This window comes from Larus michahellis, chromosome 14 (genome assembly GCF_964199755.1).
Source record: "Larus michahellis chromosome 14, bLarMic1.1, whole genome shotgun sequence".
In the NCBI taxonomy this organism is placed as follows: Eukaryota; Metazoa; Chordata; class Aves; order Charadriiformes; family Laridae; genus Larus; species Larus michahellis.
In genome coordinates this window covers 4,819,027-4,839,944 of record NC_133909.1, presented here as the reverse complement: position 1 = coordinate 4,839,944, position 20,918 = coordinate 4,819,027, and the positions used below count along the sequence as shown (strand labels likewise).

Here is a 20,918-nt window from a genome sequence, read left to right as displayed (position 1 = left end):
TGTATATGGGACGTTAAACTTGCTTGAATTCAGATTCAGTAGTGTGTTTATTGTTGGAAATGCTGTGTTTTCTTCTGCTTACTAGAGGAACCAGTATCTATTGCAACTGGTACAGATTTTCACTCTTAACAGGATCCTGTTCAAATTGCCATCTAGGGACTTGTTTTTCTACAGGGTTAGAGAAAGATACAGTTACTTTATGTTGCTGCTGCTTTTTGCAGTGTGTTGCATGATAAATAGAGAATTGGTATCTAGTATCACTGGCTTGATGTTTCCTAGTAGTACTTATGTAAAAGGAAATAGTAATGCTAGAATTTAATTTCTTAATATCCCTCTTGTCACTTCCTTCATTCTCTCATTCAGAAAACAATACTTCTGTCTTCTTAGCTTTATTGTTGTTAATCAATTCATCAAATGAAACAGGTGTAGGATAATAGAACTTTCTAAATGCCATTGTTTTATGCAGTTGGTGTTCAGACACCAAACAATTTGTGACAGAGGCACAGTTGTTCTGAGATTTTTTGCATTACTTAGTAATACTGATGGTAGGGTTGTTTATAAATTTGAAATAATGAACTTCTGTATCTCACCTTTCTTCTCCTAGTGCATTAGTGGAGACTGGTTTCATTTGTGATGCATATGAAAATAAATCACTAAGACTGTGCTAGTACACACATATCTTTTTTCCAGTATATATTGCAGTACATATTCTGATACATTCCAGCAGAAGAGGGCTTTAGTCATCTCAGTTTGTCGTTTGTTTTTTCTTTTCTTTTTTCTTTCTTTTTAAAGCAGGCAAAACCCCAGAATCTTTACACTAGTATATACTCTATCTACACTAGGGGGCTCTGCCAACGTAGTTTTGCCAGTGTAGCTATAGGAGCAGAGGCTCTGTAGGGTGAATAAGATGAAATGAAGATAGTGGGTGTGGGTAGCTAGTATGAACAATAAAATCTGTGTTAATGTTTTTTCTGGATTAAGAGGCACAAAATTTGTGGGATTAATTGTATCAAAAAAGTTGTTAAGTATAACATTTAGTAGAGCAGATCCTAACTGACTTTTTGGGAAATAACTGTGCATGTACTTACTTTAACTTTATTCTGAACTTCAGTAACGGGACTCAATGCTTTAGAAGTTTTTATTTAATCAGTATAATGCTGTAGTTTTGAACCTGATGACAAAACAAACATTTTTTTGTTTTAGAATTGACAGTGTCTTGTGGAAAATCCATGAAGGAGTTGAAACTAGAATTATAGTTCTCTGGTGACTAGTCCTGTACTTTTCTGATTTACTCTGAAATATTTCAGGGCAAAATTTAAGTGAATGGATGAATCATTTGAATAGCCTTTGTAAGTAATCTTGCCTGCTACATATTATGTCCATGTGACAGAACGTAGGTTTGTCTCCTTATGCTAATTAGTTTTTGCAGTCATTTTGGAAGTGATAATTGGAAGTTGCTTTTCTAGGATTTTTATGTATGTGCATTGGTAATCTGTCTTGTCACAAGTTGACAGAAGCAGCCGATTCGAGGATTTGTGACATAAGAGTAAATTATTCTTGAGCATTCATATCTGCCCGAATGTGCCCTTTATCTTCTTCACTTCCTAAAACCCCAGAAAAAATCCCAAATTGACCGACTGTGATAGACTCTTGAAGGTACATCGGATATTTTGAAGCCTTCTCAAGTAAGGATGACAGTAATTTGAAAAGATTCTTTCATCACATTATACTAATTGAATTTGCACTCCAGGGTATCTGTAAAAATAAATTACTAGTGGAAGCATATATATGGTAATGTGATTGATTACAGCATTGCATTCAGCAAAACTTTGCGTTCATGCAGTGCTCGACCCTGGATTTCAGGAGGATTTCACAAGTGCCTTGCATCCTAATGTAGGGTACTATGGAAGCATGTTATTAGCAGTTGTCTTATGTTCTCTTCACCTCCATTTTATTGGCAGAATTAATATTTATTAAAAGTACATATTCGTAACAAATAAGGTGATAGAGTACATTAAGCTCGTTCTAGTACCAGCTGCATCAAGGTGTATAAGGCTGTCATGGGAGCAAAATTACTTTTTAGTGTACTTATTATTTAGTTTATTTTGAAAACACCATTTCCAAAATAGCCTAATGATTAAAACACTTCACCAGGAATTAGAAGACCCAGGTCCAGGTCCTTTAGGCCTTCATGCGCTTGAATTCATTGCTTTGACATCCCAAAACAGTTCTTTAATGAATGGGTATAGTTATTCTGAGATGAGATCAGTGTTTCGTCATCTTCACGTTAAGACTGTTAGGTAGGCAGGAATACAAAAGTCCTAGGATGGACAGAAATAAGATACAGGAGTCTAACTCTGTAACACGCTGAGGAGGAAGCTCCTTGAGGAGGAAGAGGAAGTTTGGGTTCTGGTTCCTGCTCTAAGGAGTATAAACTTCATAACAATTTCAAGTACACTTTAGAAGCATTGGGATCCAAGACTTCCTGTTTTCCAAAGTAATTTACTTTTCATAGGGCAAAGGAGCTGAAGTTCGTTTTATAAATTCTCTTCTCTGTCTGCTCAGTGACCTGGTTGCAGTAGGAGGAGATGAGGCTTATCCTTATCTTGCTTCTAGTCTGGTGGTTAGGACACTCCTTTGAGAAATTAAGATTTAAACTCCTTTGGGCTGAGAAAGGGTCTAGGAACCAGTTCATCTGCTTTACAGGTTACTTCTGTTACCTGCGCTATTGTGCAAAAGAAGGCTTTGTCCCTGCTGCTCTGTTATTAAACAAACCACCCCCCCAACTAACCCCTCCCCCAAATCCTCATTGTTCTGTTGCTGAACAATAGATACTGACTTTGAAGACAATTCAAGTGATCACATGTTTGCTCGCTGTTTCCTGTGTTCTCTGTATTTAATATTCTCCGTTAGTTAGCTCTTGGTGCAGTTCCCCATTTAATTTGTAGGTGTATAAAGTAACCAGATACAGGCTCTGCATACATCCTTCTTTAAGCGCTATGAATTGTCCTTTGTGGGCTTTGCCGTGTACCTTGTTTTTCCTTTGATTGCATTGAGAACAAAGTTTCTTAATTTAGTCTGAATCTCTGCTGGAAAAGGACTCTAATGTTCAGGTGCTAAGAATACTAAATTAGATAACTGAAGCAGGTGTCCTAACTTTAGCTTGGCTGGTACTGATGATGACTGAGTATAGGTTTATGGAAGTAGTTTAATCACGATGAACCTCTTTTGCCCGCTCTAAGATGAGTAAAAATGCATCCAGTGTGTTAAATAACAGGTGTTTGACCTTTTCAAATATCCGAAAAAACAAGTATAGCGCTGGTGATTACTCTTTATGGGCCTGGCTCATAACAGTGCAGTATGGATGAATTGTTGATCTGCACCAAATTTCAGATTTGCAGAATAGCTGTTCTTGGTGAGAATGGTAGAGAATCTTCATATTTTTTTCAGCTTTTCAGTAATTCTGTTGGAAATAATTTTTATGTGGGACCTTTGGAAAGTTTGTTGCTCTACAATTAAGGTGAGAAATTTCTAGAATCCAAATTTATAGGTTGGTTTGAAGTGAAAATGAAATTCTGTGTCAGAGCTTTGCTCAGAAACAGAAGGGCTGAACATACGATGGTTTGGAGTGTTCCCACCCTCAATGATTTAGGAAAATATCTATTGAAGAATTGTTTTTAAGAACTGCAGGCAGTTTGGATAGCAGGAAAAATTATTTTTCTTTGAAAGCCATAAAGTTAGTAACTGCAGTGTTTTGGGTTTTTTTCTGTGACAGATTTATTGTCCGCCCTGACGTCAGGCAAAAAAGGATGGCAGATTTCCTGGACTGGACACTTTCCATGTTATCTAAATCCTCCTTCCAGACCATGGAGGGGACTGTTGTTGTGAATGGCATGCTCCAAGCTCTGGTAAATACTGTTTTTCCTTTAAAATAGAGATAATTGTATTTATGATCATACAATACCGCTACGGTAGACTTTTAATACACAAATACACAGAGAGGTTCCTGTTTTTTAGAAAAGAATAAGATAATATACAACTAGAATTTCTTCCACAACAGTTTTGAAGATGTAATTTCCCATGTATTTATGTTTCCTTTAAGGATTCTTGTCATCACCAAATTCAAGTGAAGTTGCTGGTACAGATACTGATAAATAACTCTCAAAAATGGTTTTTAAGTATCTGATTGTATATTAGTAGTCATTTCATAATTCAGCTTAGGTTGGTTTGGGTGGGTTTTTTTGCTTTGAAGAAAACCTTTGAAATAAATTAAATAATTGGAACTGTAGAAAATGAAACAATTTGGCTTCTGATATAGTAGTGGTTTCTCCTAGAGTTTTTAGAACTGGTAACCAAAATCCAAATGATTCTTGAAAATTGTAGCCATTCTTCTTCAGCGAAAATATTGTTCTCAATAGTTTTAATAAGGCATACTAAACCTGTGCAACAGTGTCCTTGAGTGGTGTGAAAGAATGCACTCTTTCATATGGTTTTGCTTGCTAATCTGAACAAGTTTTTTCTTTAATGCTCCTTACCTTGTGAAGTTTGCAGTTTTATGAAGTCATAAACAATAGTTCATGACTCAGAGCTGAATTCTTAGCTGGGTTTTAAAATTTATATACTATGCATGGAAAAAATCTCCGTAATACTTGAAACGCTACTATATGATAGCACTCCTCTTGTACATTCTAAGAGTATGTTTTTATAAAGGCTTTCTTGTAGTTTTACACCCTTAATAGTGTCAGTGTGCATTTTGAAACACTCAAATAACAGTTCTAGTATCTGTTCCAATTTTGATGTCTGAATGTATTTGGGTGGAATGGGGGAGTTTGGAGGGGTGGAGTTGTTCCTTCTTGGTTCTGTTGTTGACCAAATTCGAGGTAGCGCAAGCAAAGTCTGATGACATGCTCTTGTACAGTCTTTGCACAGGTTTAAGGATTTGCTGCTGTTTGTACGAGTTTCTATAATTTGCATAAATTTGCAGCTCTTTTTGAATAATTGCTATGAGGACTTGTATCCAGTGTGTTACTAAACTTCAAAGCAAGGTTCTGGAACCAGTGTGTGGTGTGTGTTTTGTGTTGGTTTTTTTTTTTCTCTAGCAGCTCTTCCAAATCAGAAGATACAAGAAATGATCTATATTTAGAATAACTTAGAACTTGCTGCTTAAGCAGGAGGAAGCATTATTTGTATGCATTGCAGCATGTTTCAAAAGACAGAATGATGTTTCATCATTTCATTGTCAGATCTGGAAAGGGAGACTGACTGCCATTCTAGGTGCATGATGAGACCTGTAGGATGTATAATACATTAGTGTTTTGTCATAATTCCTTTGAGTTTGGCTTTGGCTCTATCCACCTGTTCATTAGTGCATAGTAAGCGAAACAGGTGAATACTTAACAAGTAGAATCGAAACTAGAATGTGATACAATATACCCGGAAGCAGGAGCCTGCCTTCTTGCATTTATATGATTTTTTCCTCCTCTGTGGAATAGGAGAAAGTATTTATCAGGCCAGCTTTATTTGTGTCCTACAGCTTATAGCTCCCGTTGGTAGGTATGAGCAGACTGAATTTTTACAGTCTTTTCTTGCATTCAGTCTCCAATTTTTAATTTCAGTTGCTACAACGTAAGCATAAATTATATCATTAGGGAATAAAGGTTTTCAGAATGATATGTATGCAGACATGCTTAACTGGAGTGGGAAATATTTATTTCAAGAGTTTAAGAATTTTATAACACACTTGTAACAATAGCATGTTGTTAAACTGAAAATACCAGCTGAAAATAGAAGCAGTGTTTAAAATAAGTAAATCTTTTCTCTTAAACATACAAGATTGTAGCAGTCCGTACAGAAACATAATAAGTAATCGCTAAGTGTAAAGCAGAACACATCCTCATGAGGGACAGCTAAAACTTGTGTCAACAAGCTTCAAAATTCTTTGCCCTTAGATTCCTCCAGCAATTTGTTACTTTAAGAGTCAAACTGTAGTTGCCTGGGTATTTCTCTCTGAAAAAGCAGGAGAAAAAATACCATTTTTCAGTTTCCCGTCAGTACAGAAAGGTGGGTTTTGGGAATGCAACCCACTGGGGTGGGAATAAAAAGCCTTTCTCCATCGGATCAGTTTAGGGCTGCCCCTAACAGGGTGGATTTCAGTCGGATTGAGATATTATGCTCCTTACGGTCTACATTTAGGAAATAGTTTGTAGTGATTTTGGCATGGCAAAACTGTTTTAAAAAGACATGAAACTCTTGCATTTCAATGAACTGAAACTGCAAGTTAGGTACGCAATGAGTAGTTCGACGTTGCTGCACTTTGATCTGCCTCTTTGTGGCCTTAAGTCTTGGTGATTAGGTATGCTACTGTTTAATCTAACTCAGCATTATGTGTAGAGCAAGTACTACTGTTTCATGATTCTTGTTGAAACACGCAGCCTGCATTACACATTTTAATTCCACTGATGCTTTTTTCTTTTTTTTCGTTACACCTGTCGTCAGTAATATATCATTTCACAACAGGTGTGCACTAGCAGGAGCCTTTGCTTGCAGTACTTCAGATTCAGTTTTTAAAACTGCCCTCTTTTGTTGAAACTAACATTGCGGTATTGAATTAAATTCACATTTGTGCTTGGATACTTTGTATATTTGAAGGATTATAAATGTTGGATTAACAAGAAATTGCTACATTTTTTTATAACGTTTGTTTACTTGAAGGAAAATTCTAACCTGTTTCAAGAATCTGCATTTTAAATTCTCTTGGTCTGGAGGTTTGCTTTTAAACCTGCCATTATATCAAACAGCTTTTTAGTTATTGCTGCAGGGTGTAGCACTCCCAGTTCTTGCGTGACAGAGATGTCATCATGTTGAGGTAGCCTTGGGCATTGAAACTTATTAAACCTTATTTGTTTTATAAGTGATTCAGTATACAAGTGTGAGTAATAATTAAAAAAAATAAAACGCCCTACACAGTGATCTGATGAAACTCGAGAGTCTTAAGAACAGGGCATTTCCCTGAGCTGTCTCTAATGCAAAAGTTATTTAGCAATAGCTACATGCTTATGTAAATTTTGCTCCAGGGAAGAAAGAACTCTCTAACTCTATTCTTTCAGACCCAGAGGCACAAAAATAGAATATTTCCAAATAGAATGTTTCCCAAGTCTCTATATTTTTGGCATTCTCAAAGAATAAGCAATGCTAGGATTGTCTATTGGCGTTATTTTTTTCAAAAGGTGTTGTTGCTTAGTGGTTTGGTGCTAAAGGTGTAGAAAAAGCAGTGTTGATATAAGGAGAAGAAAAAAATTCCTAAGTCTGCAGATACCAAGGGCGCTGACCTCTTTCTGATGGTACTGTGTCTCCTCTCTTTTTCAGTGGCACAGAGTATTCTAATGTGGCCTGTCTGATACCAGTTTTTTTCCTTCTCATCAGAAGCACTGTGGATAGTTCAAAGTTCAGAAGTTCTGTTATCATAAGACTTTCCTTTTCTTTTTAGAATGTAGTGCTGTCCTCCCACCCCCAGCTGCTAATTTTTTCTTTTCTTCCGAATATTTCAAATACGTGTTTTTGGGTAGTCTTGTTAAGCTGGAAAGGAACTATTCTGTTAGCTCTGCATGTGTTAGTCTGAACTTTCAGTATCAGTCTGAACTGATACATAACTACGATCTTATGAAAACTGGGCTCTGTATTGATGTTTGTCAGCTTAATCACCCTGTTGATGATGACATTATCAATACCCTGACAAATACATGACCTACAGAAGAAGAGCTGTTTGTCGAAGATATAGTAAGAACAAGGGCTTCAACTAACCTATTTTACCATTAGCTGCATGTACAATTTATTAAATATTCTCTATTTTCAAGCAAACTTACTGTTCTGACAGCATGTCCTCCCTCACCTTGTTTACCTCCCTGCATCTGGCCTGGAGGCAGGGATGGCTGATAGCTTTCCTTGGACCTGGATGTTTTGTGACTACTAGGGGGTGCTCCAGAGTAATGAAAGATATCATTTTCTTCTCTTCCCATAGAGGCTGAAATTATCCTCTCAATCCTTGACTTGGTTGGTTACAACCAGAGGGTAGATTCAGACTTGTGTCTCCTGCTTGGCAGGAAGATATACTTGCTACCAAACAGCCAGGCCACCCTTAATGGTGATTTGTATAGCTTGGGGAACATGTCCTGGAGATGATCCTGATTGATACAGCTCATGAAGGTCGGGCCCAAAGTGGGTTATGCAGACAATTGGAAGGTGTGGTGTGTTTCTTCTGTGATTACTAAGAAACTAGGTTTTGTTTTCCTTGCACCATGCTATTTCTAAAGCAAAACCAGACTTGACAGTCGTCATTGCTTGCACACCACTGATTTTCTCTAATTTGTAGGTGGCTTAATTATTTATAAGAGAGGGAGTCACATACTTCTCAACAGTTCAACAGGTTGGGTAAGTTGGTGTATGCTGCATGTCCTCATTAAAGTGAAGAGACCATGGCGTAACTTTGATTGCCTGGATACTCCAATAGACAGGCTTCTTACTTTCAGTATTGTTAGCTGCTGACATTAAAATGGCTATGCAGGTGGCAAACCAAGCTTATTAATTATTTTGTTTGTATCAGATTTTTTGAAATGGTGTGCCTTGGATATTTTTCTTCCTTCAAGGCAGGAAGTTTAGGCTGAATACCGTAATGCTGATTTGTCCATTTTTCTACATGTTTTTTTTTAAAAACATTTTCTGTTCATGCATCATGTACTTTTAATTTTAGTATAACCCCTGTAAGCTCTAGGTTTGCAGGATTTTTCTGAGGCAGTAACTTTGCCTTATGTGCGTGACTGTTTGTAGCACATGGCAGAAGAAAATACACCGCTTTCCCTCCCCACCCACCCTGCCCCAAAGGTCAGTATTGGTTAAAGTGCTCTTTTATTTTCCCTGGAAAACATATCTAGTAAGCTCAGAAGTTTGGGAGATCTGGGCTTGTGAATGCTTTTGCATGCTTTGACTCTTGAAGTAATGAAAACTTCTTTTCTTGACATTTTTACAATCGGAACCCGTCCCCCCCGCCCCGCCGCTGGATTTCCTGCTATATTGTATATCTAAAGAGTAGTTCTCAACAGTTTGGTATTATCGTCTATTTGCTTCTATAAAAATTGGATTTTTTTGTAAAAATAGCTGTTAAACCTTTCTCTGATACAGAGAAATAATCACTTACAGCAGTCTACCAGATTATTGGTGTTTCGGTATCTGCCCTGCAATGTACATCAGGGTGTGAACACAGAACTTTTTTTTTTCTTTCAAACATTTGGCATTTTCAACTGTGTTTATTCCAAAGTCAGTAGGTAGCATATTCTGTTGAAAAAAACCCATGTAAATCGTAAGTCCTATTTTTTTAAGTTTAGTGATTAATTTAAACACAGTAGCTACATTGTTCTTTGGTTAATTTTTACATCCCCTAAAAACTCGCAGTGATAAAATCCCTTAATCCATATCTCGGTTGATTTACAGCAGTTGCTATGATGTTTTTGACATCTGAAAGTATATTATAAATTCTTGCAGTATTTTGTTTGAGAATAGATGTTCTGTCTTGAAAATTAGATATGAAAATAGTTTGTTGTTTAAGTATGTAGTGAAACTTGTAGGGAAACAATGTATGTTTCACTTTTTTGTTCAGAAAATAATAGAAATGGTTGTGAAACAGAATTTGTCAAGTTCACTGTTCTAAATTGACTCATAGGTGTGTGAGGCTGTTTTCTTACTTTCTTTAGAAAAACATTAAAAACAATTATTGTACAATATTTGAAGAGTTTTCTCATTTCCTGCTTGTGTGTGTGTAAATTTCTTCCCACATCTTGCTTAGAGGTGATACCTTCTAGTTATGTTTTTCCCGAGGAATCAGAGCTGAAATCAAAGTTGGTCTTGAGGATGCGAAAAGTCACAGAGAAACTTGTAGAAAGGTGCCAGAATTTAGGAACTACCTAAGACTGAAAACGTGTAGATGTTTTGAGGATTATGTTCCATTTTAGCAGGAGGTCCCAGACGGTATTCTGAGAAGTGGGAGCATTCCCAAGGCTACATTAAAAAAGCTGTTTCTTTACATTATCACTACTTCAGGAATTATACTGTATTTTGTTTGAATATGCTTGAATATAATCCTAATAATTTGGAGGCAGCCTGTGCGTGCCTTAAAAACAGTATTTGCTCTTAGCTGGGCTTTTATACGGAAAGGAGAAGTAATTGTGCAGATAAGGTGCTGCAGAAATGCTGCAGTATCTCCCAGCATCCACTGCAAACTTGCTAACCTTGTGAAGAAACCAACTGATAGGTTTTTAAAGCAGAACACTGGAACAAAGTGATGAAAATATGAGTTTTTACATGTTTCAGCAAAGAGGCAGAAAAATTTTAGGGTGCTCTGGATTTGTTAATTATACCGAAGATTTGCAGATTTTCTGTCATCTTTTCTTTGGGCTTTTTAATACGTGCAGAGTATTGTGGTATGTTAGTGGGAAATATTATATAAACTGATATTTTATATCAGTTTTTGTACTGATATGGTATATTGACAAAAGCTATGCTATATTTATACCTTCTGAGTTGGTAGTTACTTCTACTGGCTGTTCTTGTCAGCCTGAAGTAGTTCTGTAGCATTTCTGCTTTGTAAATGTAGGTTTCAAAGGATGCCTTGCAATTGCCTAGTTACTTGTAAAAACATCAAAAATCTTAAATAATTCAATATATATTACCAAATTCCCTTGTAGAGCTTGTAGTAGAGCTGATCAGAAGTGCTAATTTAGGATCCTAAAATGCAATTTAGTAACAAAACAAAATAGAATGGGTACATAGCCTGAAGGTGTTTTTATTGCCTTTGTTGCTCTTAACCACACCTGCAGTACGGGAGGCATGTGTGTATTTGGTATGTGTGAGAAAGTACATATTTTTAAGGTAAGTCTGTTCTTGTTTAACTCCTAGGCGTATTTATTGAGGAAGATTTTTTTTTCTTCTGGTTAATGACAAAGCAAGGAAAAATAAGTGACTGAACACAGTAGCTTTGATGCATACTAAGTGAATGGAGGAAACTTTAAATGTGTAACATGTTTTTGTCAGGTGTTAATAGTCCATTTGTCTCACTGTAGTGCTGGGATTTAATCTTACTTGGATATTTAATTGTATATAAAATTATTTTGGAAGCTCTTTGCTTCTTTAAATCCCTGGGCACGGGAATTAAAGTTTGCCTGTTGGAGGTATACTTGTAGAGGGCTTGCAGTCAGGGATTTCTGTAGCTAGTTTTGTCTAGTTTAACATGGAGTTCTCAAAAGCTCTTGGAGGAATAGGGTAAAATACTCAGCAGCTTAACCTGTACTGCGTCCTGTCTGTCAGAGAGTGGTTGCTACTAATAGCTAAGCTCACTCACACGTGTCCTCCTGTCCTGCTTCGTAGCTGTGACCAGTGTTGATGAGTACTATGTCCTGGGTTGTCTACATCGTAAGCAAGGCTTGTTCCATTTGGAGACATTTGGTGTCAGGAAGTCCCAAACAGGATACAGAGTACTCCTGGTTCTTCTGCCTTTATTCATGTTCTGCAAATTCTGTTTCACTTTTTAGAGGTTCAAAGCAACGTGAGCTGTTTGAGAGAATAGGTGCTGTGGTTGCACCTGCATTGAGCTTGTGTGACCAAGCGCACTGAGCTGGATGGTTCGGAGAGCTGAGCTGGCTGAAAACTAGTGGCTCTTTTTTCTGTCTTTTTTTTTTCTTTTTTTCTTTTTTATTCTCTCTTGAGTGTTTTTTGGCTATCTTGGTTCCCTGAGTTGGCTGCCTGTGTGATTGTATGGATAGGAGGGGAGGACTGGGGTACAGTATCCTTGACTTGCACTGACTTACAAAAAAAGTAAAACTGCACCCTGATATGATACTCTTTTCCTTTTATACTATTAAATTAGGAAATATGACAGATTATTGCAAGAACATTAAAAGGAATTTTAGAACTACATGCTTGATATATTGTGCTTTAGAATCTCTATATTCTCATGTCTTTTTTCTATATTTTTATTGTAGGCACAGTTATTTAAACATGGCAAAAGAGAAGATTGTTTGCCATACGGTAAGTTTGTAATAGCCTGATTTTTGTTTTTAAAATCATTCCAATAAAAAAAAGGAAAGAAATATTAAACTGATAACAAATGGTGCTGTAAAGAGTGAAATCAACAGGGAAGTTATAAAGCATGCAAAATGAGGGGGGAAAAAAGAAGAGATAACAAAGTGAGGGAGGAGCAGACGCAACTGGGGAACGTTACGTTGGAACAGCTCATCAAAGAATTTGGCAGGTGATCACATTGGCCATTGCTATAATACAGGACCTGAACACAGAACATATAAACTACAAGATGTGGAAAATATTTGTAAAAATAAACTAGTTTTATACATATTACTGCTGAAAATTTTGCAGAAGATCTTCAAGTATTAACCTAAGCACATGATTTCTGAAAACCCAAGTCTAAAGAACCTGCTGTGTATGGGACCCATCTGGAATCATGTAGTGATATTGCTGAAATGAGAAAAAACTTCTAGTGAAAAGAGATTGTAATGGATGCAATTAGTGATAGACAGGTACCTGAAAGGAGAGCACAGAAGTTTCTGAACGGTGTGGCTGCTTGTAGGAATTAGATTAATCTCATGGTGAAATCTGGAATATAGTCAGAACTGACTGAAAAATACTAGTTTGTTTTTTATTGATAGCAGTAAAGAGAGGTAGGGAAAGATGATGGCTAATTACAAAACTCTACAAAAGACCTTGTCAGTTTTGTGGAGCTTATCAGTGCACCAGCAATATGGTTTGTGCTATTCACAGGAATCAAGCAATAATGTAAACTTACTACGCTTATGACTTCACTTAATGGAATTACTTTAACTTCCAAGAAGAAACTTCGTATATCTACTGCTGAAAACAGTTTTGTTATCCCAGTTACTAAGTCTGAGGTGCAGACACTTCCTTACAAAATGCCTGAGATATGAGTAAAGGTGGAGGTAAGATAGTGAAGACAAACAGAACGGAATGACAGATGTGCTGTGCAGCTGGTCAGGAGCAAACAGAAAATATTGAGGAATGTCATCACTCAGAAATAGCAAACAGCACTGTGGAAGCTCGAAGAGCAATAAGACTGACAGATAAGGAGAATAATAAACAGACTAGATAAAATATGCTGTAACACAAAATTATGTAATTTAAAAGATGCGATTGTACAACAAAATAGTCATAATTGTTATGAAAAGAAGATGTTTGGCTCACAACAGTAACCCTGATGGTAAAATTAGATGTTCTGCCCTTCAGCATATAAAAAGAATATTAAGTAGTTATGAGTTGGTAATAAGAGAAAAATTGGGGGCACACCAATGAATAGATTTACCATAGAAAAGAGAGAACTCTCACAACGAAGAAGCAAATATTCAGTCAGAGACTGTTGGGGATAAGAAAATGTGAGAGACAAAAAATAACAAAGATTTTTAATTATTACAGGTTATAACAGATCCGAGGATCAAATAGGAAAAAAATAGACAAATGTCAAAGGAAGATACTGTTTGAAATCTTTTGCAACATAGAAGTTGATTTAAAAATAAGCACTAGTCCTGAAGCTGTTTGCATGGGTCTCTAGATATTTTAGTGATTCAAGAGTTGACAGGACTTGGAAGAGGCTTATATTTATATATTCTTTTTTTTTTTCTGTCTGTGAATATTGACGTTTCTACAGTCTTTTCCTTCTAAACAATTAGTCTCTCTAGCTTTTCCAGCTGCAAAAACCTCCAGGTTGCTGGAAGGCTATTGAAGTAATAGTCATTATTGGCTTTACCTTTTTGTCTGGGTGTATTATTTTATTAAAATTTTAGTATGTCAGGATAAATCATAAGCCTTTTTAAAAACTGAGAAGATTTTTAAGTCACATCCTACAATTTCTCAGACTTTGAAACAATTGTTATTTCTTTGATCTCTTAGTATTTTGAAAACCCTGGTATGAGACTGGAGTTAAAGGGTTGCAGAGTATTTTGTCAGTATAATTCCATATTTGTAGTGCTTACAGCAAGAGTGATAGGTCCTTCGGAGCCCAAGTTGTTGGTCTCTTATTAACTAATGATCAGCCTTCAAAACAATCATTAATTATTTCAGGCTGAAAGTGCAAAAGGACTGTTTCATTTGTCACAGGAATGTGTTCCTTGTGAAAATTTTGATTCCTGCAACTTTATACTCATTAATCCAAGTTTCTCCTTTCGTCTATGTTTTTTTACTTTGCTGGACAAATAACTTTGTTACCTTTGATGTGCCCAAATGAAAGGTTTTGTTGCTGATTGTTTACACATACACAGTATTTCTCATGTCTAAATGTTTATGGACATTCATCGTCATAAAAATTTCTGTGCCAGAGGAGTTAAGTTGGTGCTGCCTGCAAATAATAAATGAAGAAAGGGAACGCTTTCTTAGTGTGCAGAAACTGCCTGCAGAGTAAATGAGTTAGGTTTTCTGACTCCTGGTTCTGTTAGACTACTGAAAATTCTTAGACCCTGAAAGATACTTGAACGGCTTACTTTCAGTGAGAATTAGAGGCATAAATACTCTCAGAATCTAGATTCATTATAATTTTCATAGTCAAAACTAATCCTTAAAGCAATCCTTCCTGTTTGGTAGGTGAAGGATTTGACCAGTGTCAAAGCTATTACAAAGTAGGTAATAAGGCATTTCCATTTCAGTAATACCTTTAAGAATCTAAATCTTCCAAAGAACTTTGAAAAGCTTAGAAAATTTTCTTACTGAGATTTTTTAAAAACAGTTTTTCTAGTGTGTTTATTTTCTTTTAACAGCTGCTACTGTACTTGAGTGTCTTGATAACTGCAAGCTGTCAGAAAGTAATCAGATGGTTCTTCGGAAGCTAGGGATGAAACTTGTTCAACGACTTGGAATGACATTTGTGAAACCGAAGGTAGCGAAATGGAGGTTAGTTTAAACTTGAAACAGTTTTAAAAAAAAAAATCCAAAGTCACTCGGAAAACTTAAAAATACTTAAATCCTTACATTTGACTGCTGGCCCTCTGCCCTCCTAACTTTCCCTTCCCTAAAAGAAATCCCTGTGTAATTTGTGAATAAACACATTCTTCATTTGTACTGTTTGGGAAAAGTAGATTTCTTCCACTGTATTTAGTTTCCTGTAATTTTTTCCAATTTTGGTATAGTAAATTAGTGCTGTGACAATCCAAATCTTTTGACTTTTCATGTTGCACATTACACAAGCAGAAGCCTGTTCCTATATAATGCATAACTCGGTAAAGATGGGAAGACAGTGACCTTTGTTACTGAAGTTGATTTAGTACAATTTTGTAAGAGGGAACATAACTTTTTCCATTACATAGTTCTACCCTGATTCGATAGAAAGTTCACAGGGGAAAAGTGGTTTGCAATCCCACTTTCGTTTTGCATATTAGTCAGGTTTTGGTGTCTGGTTTTACTTATTGCCAGAGGGCAAACTCTTTTCTAGATTTCTCGCACTGATATTTTAAAATTGCAGGCTCCCTTGGTGACTATTTTTATTGTATTTCTTTTACCAACTTTTGAGAACGTCCTTAGGCATAGAAAATTCTTTTTAGGTGGAGAGCGTACCTTGCCCAATGGCAAAAGTCAGTTTAGCATGTAAAATATCTTTTGTAAGAATGTATCTACACCACAGGCTAAATATCTGAGTACAGCTTGGGCAGAAAGTACTGAGCTAGCTTTAACATTTAAAAAACAATTTTTAATGAGTTGATTTTATTAATTTTTTTTTAAGGTTTTGGAGAGGTGTTTGGAGCATGGGAATTTTGCCTCTCTCTATTGTCAGCAGTGGAAAGTAGGTTATACTGAAACAGGAAAGGGAGAGATAATGAAAAGGAACCATTTAAATAGTCTATCTCTTCTCACCTCGGAAAACAGACAACTGGGTCAGGAGGAAGGAGAATGGGATACTTTTGCCCTTTCCTTTAAAGCAACCACTAAATAACTGGAGAGCTGTACGCTGGGAGGAGTAGTAACTTGACAAGCAGGCTTTATGACAGTATGTACCTGTTTCAGTTGGAACTTAAATCAGAAAAATGAATTAAATCAGAAACTGTGTCTGTTTCTTGTGCAGATACCAACGTGGCTGTCGGTCTCTGGCTGCCAATCTGCAAGCTCCTGGTTCAGTTGTGCAGAATCAGATGATAACAGTTGCTGCTAATGAAGCTGACGATGAAGAGGAATATGACATTCCAGCAGAGATTGAAAATGTTGTAGGTGTGTTAAAACTGGACAGAAATCATTGTAAGGCCAGCGAATTAAACATATATTGGGAAACAGCCTGCTTAGTGCTAAGGAGGTCATATGGGTATCTGTGCTAATGTGAACAATTAGAAAGCCTATAAAATTTCAATCTATGCAGCTGGTTAAAATATACTATATTTTTGTCAAATGATTTGCATTTTAGCATCTCAAGCAGAAACTCAATACTGTAGCATTTGTTGTGGGATTGGGGGATGGAGTTACTGAAATACATTTTACCAAGTTTATCCAGTAATATGAAAGAGATATCTTGAACCTTTCACAGATGGAAGGATGAATTAAAACGCGTAATGAAAAACAAAACAAAAAAATCGTGTTACATGAAAGCTGAAGAGTTATGGTTGAAATTTTTAAGCTGTGGTAGTACGGTAGTAGCAAAGGAACAGCTTTTTTTTTTTTTTTTTTATTAGTATGTAGTCATACAGCAGGTCCTCTGCTAGTTTGCTGGTGGATATGCTGTAAATAAATAGGCAAAAATTGCATCAGAAGACCTTTATAACTGAATAATCTAATAAACCACTGAAAAAAGCACTGCGACCTCCATATTTGAATGTTCCAGAGTATTTAAAATTTCAAACCAGTTCTCTGTTAGAAAATGATTTTGACATCTTTCTTGTTTCGTTGAGTTCAAGTTTTACTTGTATAGCAAATAGAAGAAATCTGGATGCAAATATTTTTATTTAAACTAGGGGACAGTTATGTTAAGAGGAAGATGAATTTTGAACATTTTAAAGAAGACTTTCTGTTGTTAAATTAAAATAATCTGTTTTGTTTAAATAAAATTATCTGCAGAGCAATTGTTGGTTGGACTGAAAGACAAAGACACTATTGTCAGGTGGTCTGCAGCAAAAGGGTAGGTTTCTTATGGTTACTCTAAACTAATTAAAGTAAAGAACATAGAAATACAGTCTGATGTAATCCACGATTGATAATTTATGTGTATTGTCAATATTCACAGTTACTTCAAATGGCTTTAGCCCAGCTCATGGTATAAAGCCACGTTTGTGTCTTTTTCTGGGTGCATATGAAATTGGGCTGGTCTTCAGGAAAATTTTGGATATGGTTGGAAATAAACATTCTGGATAAGACTTGACTTGAAGGGTATAAAGTAGCATTTCTTCAAAATATGTTTTTCTCTTCCACTTTAAAAAATGTATTTCTGTGTTAAGTTCGCTACTGTGTAGCTTTTGCTTCAAGTTTGAGATAGTTGTTTTAGGGTAATGATGTTAGCGTAGTGCATTGTCATCTTGAAGTCAGTCATTTTACTGTAAATTTCCAGTAACTAAATTTTTTGTTGGACTTACTCATCAAATGCAGTACTAATGAATCACTGTATGCTTGTTTTTTTTTCTCTTTCAACTTTTATAGAATTGGTAGAATAACTGGAAGACTTCCAAAAGAATTAGCCGATGACGTGATTGGGTCTCTGTTGGACTGTTTTAGGTAAAAATCTTATTTCACATTTTGCATGCATCTGAAACATGTCCGCTTATGAAGTGGGAGGACAACAGTTAGGAAGACAGGTCTAAGAATCTGTAAATTTTGTTACCTTTCTCCCAGATTTCAAAATCTTCTAAGGCATGGATGTGCTAAGGCTGTTCAATAAAGAAATTATTCCTAATCCTTCATCTTGACCCCATTCTAAAGTAATGTGGAAGAACTGAAGTTGAACTTTGGAGAAATAAAAATAGAAGACGCTCATTAACTTGCTGCTTTAAAAATTTCTGGTATGCTCATGTCTTGAGTGTTGTGTGCATCTTCAGAAACGTAGTAGAACTGGAAATGGTTTTCAAAAGGGTTCTGAGGATCACCAGAGATAAGAAGGAATCTTCATGTGAGGGGAGGCTAAAACATCTAGGAAGAGTGAGGAATAAATGGGCCATAATAGAGGTTTATGAAATCATGAATGGAAATGATTTCCCTCTAGATTATATATTATTAGAAGCAAAATAAAGTAGCAGGTGGCAGGTTTAAAATAAAGAAAAGGTGGTGGTTATTCACACAGCACATAGTTAAACTGTAAAAACTTCTTGCTGTAGGATGTCGGTGGATGCTAAGAGTATATGCCTGAACAAAAAATATTTTTCTTTTCTGAAAACTTGTCCACAATCTGCCAGAGTTTGGAAGAGTTCTGGAGAGTGGTGCAGTCGGCTTGTTCTTAGACTATACCAAGGGACGTACTGTCGGGCATGTTAGAGAGGCTTTTGGGCTAGCTGAAACTTTGGTTTGATCACTTATAGCTGCTAAGATGTTCTTTTGATGTGCTTTAATGTTGGATGTCTTGTTTCCGCATGTATGTAGAGCATGTAAAGTATTGAATTATTAAGCAAGTATCATATGCTTTTTTTAATATCAGGTTGCTTATCGGGTCTGCATTGAGTACTTGAACTTCAAGGTCTAAACTAGCATTTTAGACTAAGCTAATGACAAAAAGAATAATTTCTTTATTGGCAAAAAAGTCTTGTTAATGTTCAAATTGCCAGTCGGATATACTCAGTTTTAGAAAATCTTCTCATATTGGTTGTGAGTACAAATTAAAAATACCAGCTCAAAGGATAACACGTGAAAAAAGAAGATAGTCTGAAAAACTTGCAAGGAAAGTATCTACTTAGCTGATACTTCCACCGCGTTACTGTGATGAATTTAAGAGGTGCTGCTGATCTCAATTATCCCTGGAGCTTCAAAGACCTGTACTCGCGGTGTTTTCTTTCCTTGTTTTTCAAGTCATAGGGATGAGTAATCCAACTAGTAATTGAGTGACCTGCTTTCTTCAGAAACACCTGGGAACAAATGTAGACAAGGACAAAGGGAATCTCTTCTGTATTCTTTGCACTAAATATTTAGTGATCAAAATAAAAATAATTCAGTTGCTCGTCAGAGGCACTTTAAGTTATATATCTTGGGATAAGAAGAAAGGATTTCTTATATGTAGATAGATTAAAAGGCAAGACACAGGGAAGAAATAAGTGATGATTTTTCACAGTGCAGTGAGATTATCAGCACTGTCCCGCAGGGGTCTGTATGAGCCCTGTTACTTATAAAGGATCCTAGAAAAAAGGAGAACAATGGAGTGAGGAAATGAATTGATGATTTAAAATTAGCTAATGTAGTGAAAACTAAAGGTGACAGAAAAGAAAATGTTTTATAAGCCTAAGTTAAGTAACTAGACAGTAAATGAAATATGGAATATAATGTCTAATGAATGCAAACCAATGCACTTAGGGAAGAATGCAGCTAGCTATAAAACAGTTGTTACTACTCAGGAAAGAGATCTTGAAGTTACTGATAGTTCTGTCAAAATGTCAGTGAAGAGCTCAGCAGCTGTCAGAAAAAGGAAGGCAAATGGGACGTTGGGTATTATTAGGAAAGGAAGAGATAACAAAACTGAATCACTGCAATGTAATTTAACTGATGGGGATGCTTCCAACTAGAAAGAATAAGTGGAGGGATATAACGGAGATATATAAAATCATAAATACGAAAGAAAGAGGGAAAGCGAGTCATTGTTTACAATTCACTCTTTCTCATAATGCGAGAACTGGGAAGCATCAGGAAGTACATTTTCACGCAATTATAATTAAACTGTGGAAGTCATTGCCACGGGATGTTATGGAAGCCAAATGTGTAAAGGGAGTTCAAAAAGGGATTATAGAAATTAATGGCAGAGAGTCCCATCGTGGGTTGTTAAATATGACTTTCTGGCTGCAACCTCTGGCTCGGGAAGTCTCCGTCCTGCTGATTGCCAAAGCTAGGAGGAGACTAATAAGGGAATGATTCTTTATGCTTCGTCTTTGGCCAAACATCTGCTATTGGTCCGTGTCAGAGACAGGATAATGGCAGACATGAAGCTTTGATATGACCTAGTCTGTCTGTTCAACATTTTGTTCTTAGATTCCTGTTCCTAGTTTAATATAAAATGAACTTTTTGCATGTTTAGTCATGCTGCATGCAACCTTTCCCCTTTTCACTCCTTTATCTACCAGTCCACCAAAATTTGCATACCATTTTTGATATTTTTTGCTGTGTTCACTAAAAGTTACTCTGTTTTGTTTTATGTTTTTTAAAGGTGAATAAACACCACTGTTTGTTCACTGCATAAGCTCGTATAATGTGTTTATTGGAAACTATGGCTTGAACCTTCTATGCTAGTTAAGGACTGTATTTGGGTATGTTCTGTAAATCTGCATCTTCTGCCAGTATACTAGAAAGTTGTTTTCTTTTTCTGGATGAGTTTCAGGTATTGTACTCTTCTGTATTGAGTTTACATTTATATTGATAAATGAGTTTTTTTGCATATTTGGTCATGTTTCTAGCAGTACTTATGTTGCACAAAATGGTAAAGAGACATGTTCAACTTGTCATTCTTATATTTTAGAAGTCTAACAGGATTAATAACACAATAAACACATGCTGGTTTGGATTATGTGTCTTTTAAAATGTTAGGAATTCACCATGAAAAATGAAAGCTGAAAAGGGAAGGCTAGTCTTAACAAAACTTGTCTTTGTTCTAAAATTAGTTTCCAGGAAACAGACAATGCATGGCATGGTGGATGCCTGGCTCTGGCTGAATTAGGCAGAAGAGGATTGTTACTCCCTTCCCGAATTTCAGATGG

The 20,918-nt window shown here is 36.2% G+C and overlaps 1 protein-coding gene across 5 annotated transcripts in view; it reads left to right on the top strand.

The window, feature by feature from the left end:
• The window catches only part of TBCD (tubulin folding cofactor D), a 126,588-nt gene that overhangs the window by 7,238 nt on the left and 98,432 nt on the right, over positions 1–20,918 (top strand). For all 5 annotated transcript variants that reach the window (XM_074607992.1, XM_074607990.1, XM_074607989.1 and 2 more), the window contains 7 exons: positions 3,776–3,908; positions 12,027–12,072; positions 14,820–14,952; positions 16,118–16,260; positions 17,098–17,158; positions 17,674–17,748; positions 20,823–20,917. In XM_074607992.1, coding sequence (XP_074464093.1) covers positions 3,776–3,908; positions 12,027–12,072; positions 14,820–14,952; positions 16,118–16,260; positions 17,098–17,158; positions 17,674–17,748; positions 20,823–20,917 — 686 coding nt within the window. The remainder of the gene's footprint in view (positions 1–3,775; positions 3,909–12,026; positions 12,073–14,819; positions 14,953–16,117; positions 16,261–17,097; positions 17,159–17,673; positions 17,749–20,822; position 20,918) is intronic.